This window comes from Pteropus vampyrus, unplaced genomic scaffold (genome assembly GCF_000151845.1).
Source record: "Pteropus vampyrus isolate Shadow unplaced genomic scaffold, Pvam_2.0 Scaffold465, whole genome shotgun sequence".
NCBI lineage: Eukaryota > Metazoa > Chordata > Mammalia > Chiroptera > Pteropodidae > Pteropus > Pteropus vampyrus.
In genome coordinates, this window is record NW_011889246.1 from 1,083,261 (window position 1) to 1,103,512 (window position 20,252).

General features: G+C 38.9%; 1 protein-coding gene across 23 annotated transcripts in view; it reads right to left on the reverse strand.

Moving 5' to 3' along the window:
- The window catches only part of CUNH9orf3 (chromosome unknown C9orf3 homolog), a 339,317-nt gene that overhangs the window by 265,953 nt on the left and 53,112 nt on the right, over positions 1-20,252 (reverse strand). For 22 of the 23 annotated variants that reach the window (XR_002777583.1, XR_002777584.1, XR_002777587.1 and 19 more), the window contains exon 4: positions 6,589-6,745. The exons of the other annotated variant lie outside the window; for it this stretch is intronic. Coding sequence is in view for 9 of the 22 variants with exons in the window: in XM_011382213.2 (XP_011380515.1) it covers positions 6,589-6,745 (157 nt within the window). In the remaining 13 variants the exon portion in view is untranslated. The remainder of the gene's footprint in view (positions 1-6,588; positions 6,746-20,252) is intronic. 23 annotated transcript variants of the gene reach the window in all.

The window sequence follows — 20,252 nt, forward strand, 5'->3', positions numbered from 1 at the left end:
AACGGTTGGAGGTAGGAGGGGGCAAAGACGCGAGAGACTGCCTGATCTGGAATGGCTGAGTGGGACATAGGCAGAGGCAGCGTCAGCTGGCAGCTGCAGATGCCTCTTAAAGGGGCTGTGTCCGTGACCAGACTTTTGCAGTGACGGACCTGCTTGCTCTGAGCACCAGTCCCCAGTAGGCTGCTCCAGGGGGCACCAGGGACTTACAGGGGACACTGAGAGAGGGCAGGAGGTGAGGCTTTCTCCCAGGCAGAAATGCTGGCAATACCCATTGTTCCTCTGTTGAGCCCTCCCCACTCCCAGTGTGCAGACACAGGTGCTGCCATAGCTGAGACGTCATCAAGCTGAATAACAGAGGTCACTCCGCCCAGATGATTCCCCAAAACTTCGCCTCCCCCAAATCACGGCCCTACCCAAGCCATATCCAGTTGTGTTCTCAGCAAGTCCTGTAAAACTTGCTGAGTAAGCTCCAAGACCCACACTGGTGGCAGCTGGCCTCGGTTCTGGTGGCTTCTTGAGGCAACTATAAGCACAGCATCTGTGGGTTGCTTGCTGAATCTTAACATGTGGCCCTGGAGGGGCAGAGGCTGGGGCTAAATGTGGGCTGCAGCTGAACCCTTCTCAGGACTGTGCTGCTGGATACCTACTACACAAAGCTACGGTAATACGACAGGGAGACTTAGGAGCTTTGCTTAGTACATAGAAACAGACACAAAAAGGCAGCCAAAATAGGAAGACAAAGAAGCAAAAACCATATGAGAGAACAGAATAGAGATCCAAGAATAATGGAGTCAAGTAATCTAACAGATGTAGAGTTCAAAACACTCATTATAAAGATGCTCAATGAACTTAGGAGAATGTAGATGAACTCAGTGAGAACTTTAACAAAGAGATAAAAATATATATATAAATGGAAATGGAAACTATAAAAGGGAACCAGTCATAAATGAAGAACACATTATCTGAGATGAAGAGTATATTAGATGGAATAAACAGAGTAGATAAAAAATAGGATAGAACCACCAATATAGAGGATGGAGAAGCCAAGGACATCTAATCGGAATGGCAAGAAAAAAGAAGCCAAGAATATAATAATAACTTAAGGAGCCTATGGGACAAAATTAAGTATAAAAACATTCATGTAATAAGGGTACCTGAAGGAGGAGAGGGAGAACAAGAAGCGGAAAAGCTATTTGAAGAAATAATGATGGAAAACTTCCCTAACCTAGTGAGGGAAGTTTTCCATCATTATTTCTTCAAAGAAAGAAAGGAACTCAAAGAGGCCCACACCAAGACACATCAGAATTAAAATGCCAACAGTTAAAGACAAAGGGAGAATTCTAAAAGCAGCAAGATTAAATCAGTTAGTTACTTCCAAGGGAGCACCCAGAAGACTGGCAGCTGATTTCTCAAAAGAAACTTTGCAGGATAGAAGGGCCTGGCACAAAATATTCAACGTGATGAAAACCCAGGATCTACAACCAAGAATACTGTATCCAGCAAAGCTATCATTTAGAGTCGAAGGACAGATAAAGAGCTTCCCAGACAAAAATAAGCTAAAGGAATTCACCACCACAGAGCTGCTATGACAGGAAATGTTGCAAGGAGAAAAAACGTGTATCAAAATCATGAATAAAAAATGGTAATAACTACATATCTATCAATGAGTACTTCAAATGGAAAAGAACAAAGTGCTCCAACAAAAGGATAGAGTGGCTGAATAGATAAGAAAACAAGACCTCTGTGTGTGCTGCCTACAAGAGACTCACTTCAGATTGAAAGATACACACAGACTAAAAGGAAAAGGATGGAAAAAGATACTGCCTTGATGGACCTAGAGGGTATTGCGCTGAATGAAATGGGTTGGATAGAGAAAGACAAATATCATGTGATTTCACATATATGTGGAACCTAAAGAACAAAATAAACAACAGCAACAAAAGCAGAAGTAAATTCATAGATACAGAGAATATTTTGAGGGCTACTAGATGAAAGGGGGGTTGGGGGACAGCAAAAAAAAAGGCAAAGGGGTTAAGAGGTACAAATGGATAGTTATAAAATAGTCATGGAGATATAAAGTGTAGCATAAGGAAAATAGTCAATAATGTTATAATAAATATGTAAGGGGTAAATAAGAGCACTAGATTTAGTGGGGTGATCATTCGAACTCTAATCTCTATGCTGTGCAACTGAAACTAATATTGTATACTAACTATAAATTGAAAAAAAAATTCATTGAATTGTACAATATAAATATGAGCAACTACTTATCTATTATATTTTAATAAAGCTAGGGTAAAAATAGTATACAACCAACAAAAAGGAAAAAGGCCTGATAGGGGTATATCAGGAAGTTACTATCAGGTTATTTAAAAAAAAAAAAAAAAAAAGGGGTATATCAGGAAGTTACTATCAGGTTATTTAAAAAAAAAAAAAAAAAAAGACAGGGCTGTACTGAAACCAACTGACACAAATGTTTCCCTGTCATAGGTTTGAAAGAAATCATTGGTAAGTCTCTCCCTTGGGAACACATATCCTTACTTCACAACCCCTTCCTTGGTTCAATATGACAATTCAGTAAATATATCCCGCATTCTTGTTCTATTTGAGGCACCCCACAGGGTGCTGCTGTGTACATACATATGAATAAACTCTGACTTTACCTTTAGGAGTTTACAGTTTTGTTGAGAGAAAAGAAAAATTTAAGTCTGATAAATTCAATGACATGTAAAATGTTTATACAATTTTTTAACATATTTTAGGAAGCAGAGTAGATGTTTGCTAAAAATCACAAGTGTTCAAACTGCTACCACCAGCCCCCAATGCATTGCTGACAATGATGTCAATACATATGATGACGGAGTAGTGTCTTAAAGCTAGATGTGTTTCCTTAGGGCATTCAGTACATTACAGAGCAACATGAAATATGTGTATTATGAGACAGAAAGCCGAATACCCTGGGAGAGCAAGGGCTGGAGAAATCAAACCAAGCCAAGAAGATATGGAAAGGCTCCTCTCTCGGTGAGAGGCGTATTGGAAATCGGCATTTTCTCCTATGATATATATCTACCATTCCTTCTTTTCTAGACTTCCAAAGAGATAGAAACAGTGCCTCATCTTCCAAGGTCCATGAGGCAACTTTTCATCGACTTTACAGCTATAAAGATGACTTCTTTCCCCACCAAGTCTACCTTTCTTTGGGATTAACAACCTCACTGCCTTTCCCATGTTTCCCCATGCTTCATGGTGCCTATTTTCCATGTTTTTAATAATTTTTGCTGAGTTCTTCTGGACTTTATCCAAGTGTCCTGCTTAAACTGTATGGCCCCAAAGTGAAGACAATGCTTTAGTAAAGGCCTCGAGAGGTTAAACATAATACAAAGATTCCACTGTGGCTGAAGAAGGTTATACTATAGCCAAATGAAATTAATAAACTTTCAACAGTTTATCTAAGTGTCTTATAACTAATATATTTACTGAAATGCTCGCCCAGAGTGGGCTGAAGGGTATGCGGAACTGGAGCTGGAAGAGGGGCTGTTCTTCCTACAATTTAGCCCATATGAACAGTGATCAAAAGTTCAGTGACCAATACTTTGGCCAAATTTCTGGGACCCAGATGAATACTTTAAGCAAATGAAAGCCTGTGGTATATAAGGCCCCTGTAAAAGGTACATTTATGTGAATTGAACTAGTAGTCTTAGGAAGGTTTGAAGTCAACAGGGGGGTTGGGGAAGGCCAGGGGACCAGATGTGAACATAACGAAAAACACCACTTCAGTTGGCACTTTAGAGCATCGTTGTTGGCAAACTTAGCATGGAGCCAGAGATTTAACGGATAAAAGCACGAAGCCACCCTCTGATGACTAAAGACAGCACACATGAAGCACGTAGCCAGGGAAGGAATAAACAAATGTAAGCTATTATTTTATCAGCAGTACATTTCTGATAGACAAGCACAGTGATAAATGAAGGGAAAACTTAGTCATAGCATGTCAGACATGGAGGAGAATATGGGAGGGAGTCCATTCCCCAGGCCTCTCTTTCCAGCTGATGATTGGCTGGGCGACTCTGGACTTTCTCTTTTTGGATCTGCTTGCCCACAGAGGGGGTACTTTTTGGCTGTGATGCAGGCTGTGTACATCCATACTGCGGAGGCTAGCAGTGGTCCAGCTGGGTGGGTAACTGGGTGGGGAAGTATGTCTGATTTGGAAATGGAATATTAGAAAGTCCATTAATACTGTACACCTAAGCGTTCCCTCAGTCCAGCTTCTGTCAGTAATTAAAGTTTCATTGTTCTCCTTCCGTTTGTTTTTCAGTTGGTTCTGAACTCAGGAGGACAAGAAAGGAGTCATATTTACCCTTTCCCCTAAACTCTAGCAGGGATTTCGGATATCACATCTTCCTGGAACCCTTACTTCATTTGCCCATGTCCTCCTCCCTTCTCAACTGTGGTTGAAAGGAAAGTGAAAAGCCATTTCAGTTGCTTCTGGGCAGCACAGAGAGTGCATAGGAAATGACTGCTGTCCCCCCTCCCACCTCAGATCTCTGGGAATATGGCTAGAAGGATAAAATAACAAATTTCTTTCTTTGCCTTCTCCTAGCCTTACTAAGGCACACAGTTTTGAATTGCATACCTCTTCTAATAGTCAATCAGTCCTGAGGCTGCAGGTGAAGAGCAGAGTGCTTCTTCACCATGAAGAATTTGAGAACCGGGCCCGAGCAAAGTCTTTACAGAGAAGGACAGTGTGGCTTTGTTGCAAGACACACACCCACCCAATAGGGATAGCAACTACCGGCTCAAAGACAGCGCTTTCAACTTCTGTTTTCTGCTCCAATGCAACACATTCCGATCATGGTGCTGACTCTCCAGGTGGGAAGGTGGATCAGACTTAGGGTGAGGTGCGGATGTTATACACAGTTTTTTAAAAGTCCCCAGGTAAGATTCTGAATCACTTCTCTAGGGGGTTGAGGCCAGACGTAAATCCAGGTACTGTGACTCAGTAGGGAGATGAACATATACAAACATGTTCCCGTCTGAAGTCTCAGTATCTTTATTTTATATATATAAGGGAGATAATAAAACCTACCTATCTTACAGTCTTATTCTCATGACTAACCAACATGACATTTAGATCAAGACCTTCCCTGACTTCAAACATCCAGTGGATTCTGTATTAATTCAGAATAGGATAGGATATGCTGCAATAACAAACATTTCCAGTATTTCAGTGGCTTAACACAAAAAAAGTTTATTTCTTGCTCATATCAAATCTGCTGTGGATCCGAGTGACTCTTTAGGGCACTTGTCCTCCCTCCTCAGAAATTTGGGCTGCCTAGAATTGCAAAATGAGGCCTGCCGTGTGATCTCAGTGGCAGGGAAAAGAGCACTAGAGGGTCTCACAAGCAATTAAATATTCCCACATGAAAGTAACATATGTCATTTCTGTCCACAAGTCTCTTCTCTTGAGAGTGCATAAGTAAAATCCAATAAGCAATCTAGGATCCTCTATACAGCTCAGAGAGGATAGTCCAAAATAGGCAAGTTACTGATCAGGAAGTAGAAATTACCTCTTCCTTCAAAAAGCAAAATGCAGGCAATAAGACCTGCCTGTCATGAGAAAGGGCTCAATGCCTTTATTTCCTAACACCAACCACTACAGTCACTGCAGAAAGTGCAAAAGCAACATGGCAAAGTAAAAGCAGCACAAAAGGAATTTCCAGGTTTTCAAGGATGAACTAACCATCTGTCCCATGACCCTGGGCATTCTCCAGCATAAGGTACTCACTTAGTGACTACCTGTAAATAGGAAAAATGATGAAAATGAGCTGAGTGTCAAAGTCCTAGGAATGTAGCATGATGCCATGCTGCATGATTAGCACATTCCTGCACCTCTTACAACGCATTTCCCTTTTCCCCATTGGGCTCTCAAGCTCGAAATAGATGAACATCTGGGAAGGTTGCAAGTGAATATCCTATGCCTATACTAATTTTCCAAAACTTTAAACTGATTTTTCTCTGATACACTCTGAAAAAGAAGGAACTGCTACTAAAGTTAACAGAGTCCTCATCCAGCAAGATTCTCATAACCCAACGGCCTTGTGACAGCATCCTTGTGTCCTGTGGTCCTAAGGAAGCTGGCTCTCCCCACCGAGGGAAGACTGCCCCTTCCTCGGTGCACTCAGTGGTCACTGGAACCAAAACAGCATTCATCAGACAAGCGACTTCTTTTTATTAAGTTGTTTCTGACCAAATAAGCACTGAAAACCAAAGTTAAAAGATGTAGAAAGAAGGAAAGTATTGAATCTGAAGATTCTGTTGACTTAACCAAACACACGAAAATATTTCACCTGACTTCACACAGGATTTCATATACACTTATTTTCTTTTCTCGTCCTTTCTGCATAAACAATATGCCCACATTTCTGCCTTTCAACTCTCTTTCCCTCCCAGTGGGGTTTTTCCTGCTTTGATTAATCATATTTTGGTTTAGTTTCTCAGCAGGGATGACTCACATTCCCAGTACTTGGAATAAATGCATCATTCTTCTCATTCAAGTGTTTGTTTTTCAACAAGTTCCCAAACACAAACCTGAAGTCAGCCTCTGAAGGTGAGAAGGATCTTCTCTCCGCTGCCAGATCATTTGATGAGTAGGTCTCTGGCTTCATTTCTGTCCAGGATCCCACTGCAATTGTGAGGGTGGAGGCTGGCATTGGCATGGTTACGTAGTAATGCCAGCTTGAGTACCCTATGACCAGAAAGAGAAAAACCATAATGAGGTCAATATATGGTTCTGGATACTACTCTGTATTTTTTTCTCTTTAGGCCCTTGAAGGACTTGTGTGCTAAGATGGTATGAGCCAATTCTTGAAGGTGGGTCATGCCAACTGAAGGGATATTATTTCAGGTCTCAGGGAAAGTGTAAGAGGGATGATAGTTTCAGAGCAGCCCAGGAGGTTTGGATCTCTTCCAGGGATCAGTTTGAAGCCCTTCATGTGAGGCTATAAATGGTGGTGGCTGAGGTAGTCACTCATAGCTACAAACATATAAAGGCATAGGATGTATGCTGCTATAGGGACAAAAACATATCTTATCCATCCTTATTGCCTAGAACAGTACTTGACATTAAAAAAAAAAAAAAAATTCTCTGTTGAATGAATGAATGAACAAATGATCACTTCTATTCTACTAAACTATTTTATCTAAATTTAAGTCCATCTAAAACAGATATAGTAGAATACAATGAGACTTGGGGAGGGAGATATCTGGGTTTTAGTCCCAACTCTGAAACTAATTAGCTGTGTAAGTTCAGGTCTTATCTATCTCATCCTTTTTATCTGTTACTATATTCGGCTGGTCCTTCATTCCTCATTGAACAGATGAAAAACAGGCCTGGAAAGGTTCAACGGAGCCAAGGACCCCCAGCTAGTTTGTAACAAGACTGGAATTACAGCTGGGGCTCCCCACCCCAGCCAAGGGTGTGTCTGCCGCTTATTCCAAATCATAAAGAAGGTTTTTACCAAAGAAACATTTGATTGATAACTCACAACACTATACTACTTTACTTGTAAGATGGGAAAATTATTTTAATGTTTCTGAAATCTGAATGTGTCATATAACCTGATTTAATATAGTATTTTTTTTTTTTTTTCTGAGCATTTGCTATAAATCGATGGTGTGTCTTCAGGGGAATTGCTATCACCTCATATTGCAGTTCTCCACTCCTCACGTTCCTCATGTTCCATTAGAGTAACAACTCTAGCCTCTCTTTTAGCCCCTTACTCGTTCCTTTGCAGGAGTTATTCTTAAGTTTTAGAGGGTTAAACGTTCATGGAGTGGCCTGTAACTGTCCAATTTGGTCAGTGAGAGGATAAGATGTCATATTCTGGGTCAAAATATTAACACACTAATAGTGGCCAGCAGACCTAACGTGACATTTTTCTAAGTGCTTTACCAGTAACAATCAATAATAAAGGTTATATTTTGGTCTCCATGTGCTTGACTTCTTTGTTTCTCAACTAATTCTGAGCTAAAGGAGGTAGAGGGGTCATTATTTATTACCCTCTGAAACTCTACCAACTTAGATCCAAAGAAATATAGTGCAGAATTCCTCTGATGAAAAACAAAATTTTTAATAGGAAACATAGACTTAAACTTAAGGAAAAAATAAATATGATATCAAGTTTGAAAAAGTATGCTATGATATTGTTTGGAAGTCATTAGAGGAAAACTTGAAGGACGAATATAGAAGGGCATGCTCAAAACAGCTGGAAACCCAGCATGGAGGCAGCTGTTCTCTCAAACTTGCTTGTAAGTTTCATCTTGCTTCTAGAATCAGAGTGGCCACTTTGGAGATCACTGTTTCCATTGCTGACTGAGAGAGCTAAAGGCATGTTCCTCTTTAAAGAGACAATGAAATTCAGTGATGCTGGAGCCAATCCAGTGATATGTGTAGCTTCTATGGGGCTTGAAGGAAAACCACAGCTTTCTGAAGAATAACTGCTCTGATCCCAAGCCAGTAAGAAGAGGCTAAAGACAGTCACAATGGTCTTGATAAAAGCATGACATGGATCTGACAGGTCATGAGGTACTGCGCCTACCTCTCTCATTTTTCTACCTTCTCATAGCTATCTCATTCTCTCCAAACTGATGCCTCCCTGTGGTGCTCCATAAAGAACTTCAACTTGAACTGGATGACACAATGGGAACTGGTCAAACTGTGGGGAGGGTGGAGATGGAAGAAGAGGAACAACGTTGTGTGTGAGGAACTAAATCTTTTGAACACCTTGGCTTAAAAGAGATATCTCAAATGACCAAATTTTTATAATCAAAGGACTATGGTCTGGCCATTCTTTCTCTGAAGTATATTTTAGAGTGTTTACCAGGGGCCATTGAATTTTTCTTTTAAAAACTTTAGACCCTTGGGGGTCCAGTAAATAAACAGCAATGGTGAGGCTTTCAGGTAAAAATAAAAGATTGAATGCATGGGACTACCTTTGTTTTTTCCCAAAACCCAAGTAAAGGACAGCAAAATGATTTTTTTTTAAGCCATAAACCAACAAGAACAGGGAGAATAAAATAGGAGATACTAGCTGCAAAATATAGGAAGTTAAAATGCAGATGGAAGAGTGGCAAATGACACAGCAGACCTGAATCCTAAGTTAGCAGTGGGGAAAAAGATTCACTTCATTTTATTCCCTAGAAGGTCCAAAAGGCTGGGGGTGGAAGAAGTATAAACTAAGCAGGCCTGGCTGAACAACTATCTAAGAAGGGCTTAGATTCCTAGATGGCCTCCCCTACTCCACACACCCGAGCTGTTTTCCCAACCCCCTACACACCTAGGAAGTAACTGGAGGTTTATTTTTCTATAGAGAGTAAAAGAGAGGGCTTCTAGACTGGAGTGCAAATAGCGGGGGTACAGCTGAAGGCAAATAAATGGGATTAGATGAATATATACATATCAGATGCTGAGAGCACCAACCTCTTCCCTTATCTGGTTCCCAGAAAGCTAGCAACTATGCTTTTACCCTCCAGGCAGGAGAATAAAAAGAGCTGACCAGCCCAAGAGAAGACAACTAAGGATAGTGACATTGGAAGTTTCCTATGATCTGTCTACAATGAAGCTCACAGTTGACAAGCCCTATGCATACATCAGAGCTTCCAATCAGCATTTTGGTTCCCTACTCCTAAATGTGTGCAGACAAATCGAGGACCTCCAGGCATTTTTAGAAAGCCCCTGATGTAAAACTGAGACCCAAACAAATAGAAACAAGTACCTTGGAAGATAGCGGCCATGCAAAGAAAAGAAAACTTCAAAAGACACCAAACACATGCCCAATAAGAGTTAAGAGAATTTATTGCAGTATTGAGACAAGAACAGTATGATATAAAAAAAGGAACATTCTAAGGTAAAGAGAGTTAAAAACATGATAGACGAAAAAAAAAACTTAATAAATGAAATAAGACAGAATATAAGCTGAGGAAATCTAGAAAGTGAAGAAAAAATTTTAAAAAGATAAGAAAAAACTAGAAACCACTTCAGAAAGTCTAATATCCAAGAAATAGAAGCTCCAGAAAAAGATAACAGAGAAGATAGAAGGGAGAAAAGCATCAGCTAAAATATTTGAGAACACTTCCCAAAATTTAAGGGGCCATGAGCGTCCAGATTGAAAGGACACGTAATACCCAGGACACTGGATACAAACTGACCCACATCAAGATACATCGCTATGAAATTTAGAACCCTGGGGACAAAGACAAGATTCTACAAGTGAAATAGAAAAAAAAAAAAAAATTATAAAGATATTTTCAGAGAAGCAGAGTTTCAAACAAATAAATAATCTCTTATGCATCTTATTCTCTGGAAGCTACTAGAATATGCAAAGTATGCTCCAAAAAGAGATGTAAACCAAGAAAGAGGAAGACAGACAAGCCAATAGAAGAAAGAAACAGAGGGTACCTGATGGAGACTGGCAATCCATCAGACTGAAAGAGAAGGGCTGTCCCAGGAGGCCGGCTGTGTGCACAGGAGAAAGGGTAACCTGTGCCCACTGAAGCAGATTACAGGGCCTAGGAACAGACTGCTTCAGGAAGAAGAAATTAAGAGAAAATCCAATAAATCTGAGCATCCTGAAAAGTTTAAACAACTTTCAAAGAGTCTGGGGTTGGTAAATACACAGAAAACCAAGCAAATAGGAAAACAAACAATAAGACAATTATTAACTTCATGAAGAACTACATGTTGTACAGAAATAATGATGAAATCTAAACTTTACTACAAGGCTCAGCTCTTAATAACAAACATAGATATAGTCATATAAATGAAGGATATTAAAAGTTATATTAATTATATTGGGAAGGTGAGATTTGGAGAAGGGAGCATGTGTGTGATGGCTTGGGGCTTGGGTGTGGAAGAGAACTAAATCCTTACCTGCCATAATGAGAAAACCAGCCCTGAACAATCAAGCATCCAACTGAATGACACGGTCATAAAAATCAAAAAATCAGCTAACCCAGGTGAAAGTGACTACTTCTGAAACAGAAGAAACAGAGTGGAGGTACTGAGAACTGTTATTCTGGGAAGTATAATAAACCCAATAGAACTATTTGACTCTTTAAAATATGTGCATTTTTAATATACAAGTAAAATAAATCAATTACTTAAAAAGTAATCTTAACAGAAAAAGACTAACATTTTTGGTTCTGAGATACCATTAAAATGATAAAATATAACTCAGAAGGAAGAGGTAATTTGGAGATAAGGAGTAGGTACTATCCTACTAGGAAACCCTTTTAAGAGTAAAACACTGGCAATAATTTTTTTAATATGACACCAAAAGCACAAGCAACAAAAGCAAAAATTAATAAGTGTAACTACATCTTGTTAAAGCTTCTGCACAACAAAAGAAACCATCAGCAAAATGAAAAGGCAATCTATGGAATAGGAGAAAATATTTGCAAATCATAGATGTGATAAGGGGTTAATATCCAGGATATACAAAGAATTCCTATAAACTCAACAATAAAAAGTCAAATAACCCAATTTAAAAATGGGCAAATGCCTTGGACAGACATTTCTCCAAAGATGATTTCACAAACAGCCAACAAATATATAAAAAATACTCAACATCAATATCAAAAAATGCAAAATAAAAGGACAAGGAGACATCACCTCATACCTGTTAAAATGGCTATCATCAAAAAAGACAAGCGATAACAAGTGTTGGCAAGGATATGGAGAAAAGGGAACCCTCATACACCATTGAAGCAACCACTATGGAAAACTTTATGCAAGTTCCTCAAAATATTAAAAATGGAACTACCATATGATCCAGCAATTCTACTTCTAGGTATTTATCCAAAGGAAATTAAATCACTAACTCAAAGAAATATCTGCACTTTCATGTTCATAACAGCATTATTTTCAATGACCAAGACATGCAAACAACCTAAGTGTCTGCTGACTAATGAATGAATACAGACAATGTGATATATATATATATATATATATATATATATATATATATATATGCACACACGTATAATGGAATATTATTCAGCCATAAAAAAGGAAATCCTGCCTTTTGTACCAACATGGACAGAACTTGAGCGCATTGTGCTAAATGAAATAAGACAGAAAAGACCAATACTGTATGACCTCATTTATATGAAGAATCTAAAAAAAACCAAACTCATAGAAACAGAGAAGACTGGTGGCTGACAGGGGTAAGAGTTTGGGAGGAAGTTGAGGAGAAATGAGTGAAGGTGTTCAAAGGATAGAAACTTCTAATTATAAGATTAATAAGTTCTGGGGATGTAATACACACCAAGGTGACTATAACTGTTAACAATAGTGAATTGTAAATTTGAAGGTTGTTAAAGGGGTACATCTTCAAAGCTCTCACCACACGCAAAAAAAATGTAATTATGTAAGGTGATAGATGTGTTAACCAACCTTATTGTGACAACCATTTCACAATACATACATATATCAAATTATCACATTGCACACCTTAAACTTATACAATGTTATATGTCAATTTATACCTCAATAAACCTGGGGGAAAAAAGAATGAAACACTATGCACAATAAGCTTTCTCCCTACATTCTGTATTGAATTTTTGAGCTGATTTTTGTGCTCAAAGAAATTTTGTGCTCTCTGGTTCTTATACCATCTATCTAGCACATGGACAAGGTGAGGTTTATGGAAACAGCAGGAACTGAAACTGCTTTCAAGCGAGAATACTGCTAATGGAATAAGAGGTATCTGTTAGATGCCTATACAAGGTTCTGGAGAATCCAGAGTGCCCAATTACATCATGTCCCAGCATCTTTATCAGAATGTCTGTACACTCAAGGTGATGTGGGGAGGGCAGTGGAGGCTATGAAGGGATATGGCAAGGAAGAGGAATGAGATTAGCAATATTTTTAAAGTCAGAAACCTTAAATGATCTGAGGTTTGGGAGTGAGACAGTAAAAGTGATAACAGAACCAGAGTCAAATCCAGCAAAAGTATTTAAAAACTGTTATTGTTCCCTCATAGTCTTCTCTGAAGTTAAATAATGGGGAAGGGGTAACAGGAGTTTTTGGGAAATGTATTGAAAACATTACCCAAACCCATAGTTTAAATGTTCAAGATGATGTTTCTCCTATACGGCCCTCAAGATTTTTAATTATTTTAGATTCCTAAAGTTCCTCTACTTAGTAGAACTCATTTGGAATAAACTGCTTCATACTTCAAGCTTTTAAAGCAAAAAAGCCTTTTAGGATACCACATGACAGTCAAATAGGATCAGATCAATGGGGTGGGCCAAATAAGAACCAGCCAGGAACCCACTTCCCAAAGACCCTGGTTAGACTCTTTGCAGAAGCTTCTCAAAGGTGTCTGGCCCTGGGCTTCTTGCTCAACCTAGCGAGGATGCTGGAGCCACTGCTACAACTGAATGTTTCCAGTGCTTTGGGGAGGCTTTTACTAGTTCATTACTACCAGGGCATGTCTAGTATCCTCATATGGTAGAAAAGTCTCTTTTAAGTTGTCTGTTCATAGATTATTCCACCGAGTCCGATCTTGCATGAAGACTGCCAACTGCCACAGGGAGCTAGCTGCTGAGGGAGTACCTGATCTCATTTTCAAAGGAGACTGCAAAAAAGGCAAATAACAAGGTGGAAATACTGACCCAGAATGCAGAGTATACATTCCAAAGGCAAGAGAAATAATTTCTGGATTACTTGTTGTTTGGGATAAGCCTACCTTGCAAAAAGACTTGATGAGAACATATTTCTTTTAAATATGTCCGTTGATTCAGTTCCATTTCTGGAATCTGAATGCTGGGGTTCAAGTCCCTCCTCCACACTCACCAGGTTGGACACATTACCTCATCTCTTGATGCATCAGTTTTCTCATTGATAACAAGAGAATTATCATAGTAACTACCTCATAGGATTATGTGAGAATGAAGTTAGATAACATATATAGAAATCATTAAGCATAGTAACTGGCACATAGTAGGTATTGAAGAACTATTAACTGTTGTTGTCCTTACAGCTACCTCCCCTGTTTGGGCTGACTTTCTGGAAGCAGAGATGAAGAATGTTGAAGGTATGGCTGCCACATGTGCACTGAAGCCTGTGGCCTGATGAGGCCCACATATGGGGTTTAAGGTTGAATGGCATTAAAACGCAGTGCACACAAAGCGATCCATTTAAAGGAGAATGACAGCCCAAAAGGGGGCATCCTGCATGACTTCATATAGAATGGGCCATTTGGAGACTATTTAAATGGTGTTTACTTTAAATGAGCCATCCTCAGTGCAATAGACGGTGAATGTCTTCGTTTTCCTTTTTGATTCAATCCACTTGCGCTAGACTCCCTCACTACACCAGCTGCAAAACAAAGAACATGCCATACTTAAATTAACCTAGAGTTTTTCCTCTGCAGAGGCCAGAAGCCCATCACACCACGGGATGATTTCAGGGCCAGGCCTGGATCCATTAGCAAGATGAACAGGGAGTAGGGGGTAATAGGAAGAGGCCCAGAGGAAGTGGTACTCCCTAACGGCGCAGGCGTGAACACCACTCAGCTCACCTCCCATTTGGACCTACTCAGAAAGTTCCCAGACACCTCTACGCCACCTTCTCAAACTGAAACTTATTTAGGAGCAAAATTCTTAGATTTCAATTATCTCACTAGTAAGACAAATATATCAGATATACACTAGCAGCTGCTATAAGATCCAAACAGACATTTTCACCTCTGAAACAGGATTGAAATTTCCCTTAAAGATTGTGATTTTTATAGGTATAATAAATATTTGAAATGAGTCACTTTTCAAATCCTAGGAGGCAGTCTCAAATTTAGTTTTGAAAATATTTATAACTAGAGTCTTAAAACCATTACCATAATTATTTTCTTCACTTACTACTCTAAAAAACTGTCCTATGTATCATTTTGAAGATCTTACCTTCTAAGGGAGGAAGAGTGAAGAGGAAAAAAGGAAGATCATGATCGAGCCGTCAGTTCATAGAGGGAGGGAATTTTTATATGTAAACTTGTGAAAAACTTTGCTAATTATTTGAGAGAATCATTTTTATAAAAAGAAAAAAAATTATCAGAACAATATCAAGATACTGTAGTCACTCTTACACATCAATCATGCCCAATAGTAAATTAAATACAAAATTTATGTAAAGTCATTGTCCTATTCATAGGGCAGTCTTGGATAAACTCATTCAGCACACACCAAAGACACAGCCACACCACACTGCTCCACGGAGGTCCAAGCAGATGACTTATCTTCTCAAAGTTAAGCATCTCGCAGCATTTCTTGTATTTAAAGAGTTATTATTTTCCGTGAAAATTAAAACATGCATTTTGACTCTTCCTATTAAAAGCATCTACTTTATCTTTTAAACTTTTCCACTGTAGGTTAGACAAATAGCATGAAGCATTCAGAAACACCAATTTAATAGATGCTTTTATTTACTTACTAAATTTCTCTACTCAGTTCTACTATAGCCCCTGCTACTTTCCCACCTCAAGAATAGCCGCTATTCTTAGTTTCGGAACTTCCTGCCCAAACTAATCCATACATCAAGCCATTTCATTATTTTGGAACATCTCTGTATCACAAATTAAAGATGCTTAGCAATATGTATATATAAGAATACGTGTATTTATAAGTGCATAGAGATACTACATATGATGTATATATTATGCATGTTTTGTATATTCATTATAATACATCTAATAGATACATAAAAAGGAGGAAAATCTTTGCTTCCAGTTTTGGTTGCTCTTCCTTTCTTGGTTTCCTTCTCCAGTGCTTGGGTCTTTCAGCAAACTTCAGCTCTTTTTCTTTCACCACTTTTTAGATGCCAAACCTACACATTCTGGTTTTATGAGCTAGTGTCACCCTCTTGAATACCTATGGCGTGACTGTCTTTCGTTAGTTCTTCTCCATTGTTGCTCAAGGGCGGGAACTGGCACTATAACAAAGAAGACAGTAAGAACGCCCTGGGCTGGTATGCACCAGCACTGCCTAACAAGGGCCGTGTGCCAGGTCATGCCACCGCTTCTCAAGCACTGATGCCATCCGGCAAGGCTTTGAGTTTCCTTCTCTGCAACATGGTACTGCCTAAGCTGGCACAGGAGACTCAAGAGAAAATGACCTTCAAGATCGTTTTTGTAAACCAGGTAAAAGAGCGCCACCTACTGAACTGAGGACACAAGCGCCTCCTTAGGTTTTGAGGTTTTCCCTAGAGGCTGCTGAACACCTAAAGGAATAATAATACATCGCACCACCACCATGCTTGTTCTTCCGCCGCCATTCTGACCTATGACACAGACAATCTAGTTCCCCTTAAACTTAAGTACAAAATGGATCAGCAAACTGGACACCAAATCATACTGCTTCAGATGGTCACAGGTACGTTAGTACTTTATCCACATGAAAAAAATTCATGAATGTCAAGCCTAAGACAAAACCCCACAACAACAAGAATTGGTATAGACATGCCTGCCAGAATTATCACTGTCCAAAAGAAATCATGATGACTTCCCCGTATGCCAAATATGGTAAGTACAGAACCAGGAAGGCAAGCAAGAACTAGTCAAAAGCAAATCACAAACAAAAGAATGAACTGACAAAAATTTAGAAAGTGCAAAGCATTATGTAGCCTTTATGAGAGATGTAACAGAGCAGAACACAGTCCTCAATCACCAGTAGCTTTCTGAAGAGAAATGCGTTCACTCTGTACTCCTACCCCTTGAAACACATGTGCTCTAGCCCAGAATAAAGTTTCCTCAGTTCTAGAAACAAGGAGCTTTCTCTACTTTGCATTCTCTGTGGTAAAAACACTTAATCATAACCATTCCTAAATGTCTTTAATTTACTATTTCCTTATACGTAATTCCTGGTTGCGTACTGTGGGAGCAGTCTAAATAGTATTGCTCATTTTGAGCCATCAAGAGGGAAGAAAAGTTGGCTTTCAATTGCACACAGGAGGGTCTGGACCCTGAAATCTTGGCTTTTCCCTAGAATTTCCCACACAAAGTCGAAAGAGACTGTCAGAGAGCTGGTCTATTGGGCAGGCCAGAAAGTAGCATTTTGCCCAGGATGAAGTAATGTCTACAGTCTCTTACTCTTACATAGAAAAATGAAATCAGATCCTATGTGAGGGCACATACAGTTTTTAACACCTTATACTTGTTCATATGCTTTTTCTCGTACATTTAGAAAAAGCTTAAATTAGTCCTGTTCATTTACTTGAGGCTTCTAATGAAAAATATAAGTGGAATATTGTTGTACACTAAATTAGACTGCAAAAATAAAACTAAACAAAAAATTAAGAAATGGGAAAATAAGAATGTATTATACCAATCTCTTTCTTTTAAAAATCTATTGAGCCTAGAGAAAACATCTAAACTCTAATCAGAAGCATAGCTAAAAAAAAAAAATGGCCCCTGAAATCATTTTTGTCACTATTAGTAGTGGTTTTAAATGCTTCTCCCATGAACATGTTACTTCTATTTGATTACGCAGAACACATTTATTCAGCAAATAACTATTAAGCACCTATTTCATACAAAGCACTGTACTGGGCACTGGGTCTGTGTGCTTAATAGCTTAGCTACATTCTGGCAGCGAATACAGGCTGACAATAACAAACAGACTAACATTTCTGTCTGTCCAGATGACGTTATGCTGAGGAAGTTAAATAATGAAGGAGCCAAACAAGTCAATCTAAATCTAGGGCCTTGACTTAGCCCTCCTGAAAAAAGGATAGTGACTTCTCAGCTAATAAAATTCTTATGATGGTCATCAGGCTATAGTCTAAACCATTTGCCTTCTTTTTAAAAACAGCCAGGAGGAATTATCTCCCTCATGTAGCAAGGACTCAGAGGTCCGCCTTCTGATTTCACTCCCCAGACCAAGGGCTGCTGTTATTTCTGTTGCTGTTATCTGTCTCATTACATTATGCTGCTCCCAGGTGCTTTGCTTCTTTCAGGAAATCAGCTGGTGCCTGGCAAATGTGCTAATCAGGTTGATGTGGCACTGTGATGGAAACTGTGACTTGAGGGTGAGGTGCTCATATTTTCAAGGATAGCTCATCGTTTTAAAGGACACTGTGCACAAGAGTGGAGGTCCTATGAGACCAATCCTCCAATCTACAAAACATGACTTAGAAAGGAAGTAATATCATCTTGTATCTACGTGCCATTTTTTCTAAGGAGTACAGAGACATTCAGAGGCATTATTCCTCCCTTAGAACAGTGATTTTGAATCAGGCAAAGAGCTTTGTTTGTCTTTCCTGGTTGTCCTCTGATAAACCCAACTGTGGGCTGCAAGGGTGAACTGCAGTATTAGGCATAGAATTCTTGCACCTTGTCAAGCCTCCTTCAGTTCGAATTGGTAAAGTCTGCTCTGAAATACCATATACAGTGTAAGTGGTACGAATATAAGCAAATCCCAATTAGCATGTATTTTATTATAACTCTGTCCTAAATAGCTAATTCTAAAAAAAAAAAAAAAAAGTCCATAGATATATTCCTGGAGGTGTGAAAATTATCCATGAAAATTTTTAAGTTAATTCTTATTTTAATTTTTGATGATAATCTTTAAATAGATAAGAGTACAACAGACAGACAGATATTAAAGGGGTCAGAAGACTTTTTCTGCAAAAGTCTGGTTAGTAAAAAAAAGGTCTTGTTAGGTTTCGTGAGCCATACAGTCTTGGTTTCAACTGTTCAATTCTGCCATTGCAGCATCAAAACAGCCATAGACAAGGGCTGTGTTCCAATAAAACTTTATTTCCAAAAACAGGCAGTGAGCTGGATTTGGACAGTGGGCTGATTATCCAGATATAACGGAGCACTGCCAAACAATTTCAGAGTTTGCATATGCATTACTGTATATGATTGCACGAGGATATACAGCACTGCTTTAATTATTGAGAGGTAATGAGAAAAGAACATAAGGATGATGCTTGTGATAAGTACAGGCTAAATGATATCACGGCATGATGTGTAAGCAAAAGCTTTCCAGCATATGGAAGAAAAGTGGTGGACAACAAGATTATCGCAGGGCTCAGGGGCATGACAATCTCAAAGGAAGCTTGGAAACTTCGTGGACTGTAAATTATTTTTTATCCCTCTAAAAAGAAAAATAATGCTCAAGTTTGAGAAACACTACCAAATACAGGCCTTTACATCTGAACTGCAGGAACAAATTATAAATGAAAAAGTATGGAGGCTTGGTAAGGTGGGTCAGGGTAGGGAGAGCCACACAGTATCATGGGAGGTAGTGTAGTTATCACAATTAAACCTCTATAGGCAGAAATGGAGGCAGGATGAGTGCAGGTATCAGTGCCTGCCTGAGATTGCAGTGTTTCAAGGACTCAATCAATTCAGCATGTCAGGGAACCAAGGAGGGAAGGTAGAAAAAGATCCTGAGTCCAGCGGAACTTCACTAGACAGTTGCCAACAAGACATCAGAGTCTGGATAAAGGAGCTGTGTGCACCAGTAACTTCTCATCTGTTGAACAGAAAGGAGGTTTCAGGCAGAACACATGTGGACAGTGAAGAGAACAAAAGAAAATTCATAGACCTTGGTACACACCAGAGAGGAAAGCCATGAGCACTATGGGAAAAAATACAGCAGAATAAAGGTAAAAGAAAAAATTGTTCTAAGGACTCGGAGTAAGAACAAACCTTGGAAATCAGTTTACTACAGAAACCAAAACCAATTTAGGAAACTGGCATTCCCATTATGATGCAAGAAGATATAAGTTCTATGAAAAAAAATAGTAAAAAGCCATGAGAAGACAACAAGCTGAAACAGTATAACAGAGTGAGTTCAAAAGACAACAAAATAACAAATAAAAAAGATAAGGAAGGACTACAAGGAAACTTAAATAACAGTTTAAATCTATAATGGAATTATTAAAGAACAAAATGTCTCTATATTCACCAGTATAGAGTACAAATAAAAAATGAAAGGGCAAGCTACACGGACTGGGAGAATGTATTTGCAATACATATATCTGATAAAAGGCTTGTATCTACAATTTACAAAGTATTCTTACCACCTAATTATAAAACAACAACAAAAACCCACATTAAGTAAATGGGTAAATGACTTGAAGAGATGCTTTTCAAAGAAAGATGTAAGAATGTACAATAAGTATGAAAAGTTGCTCACCATTATTAGTCATCAGAAACATGCAAATTAAAACCACAACAAGATAGTATTTCACA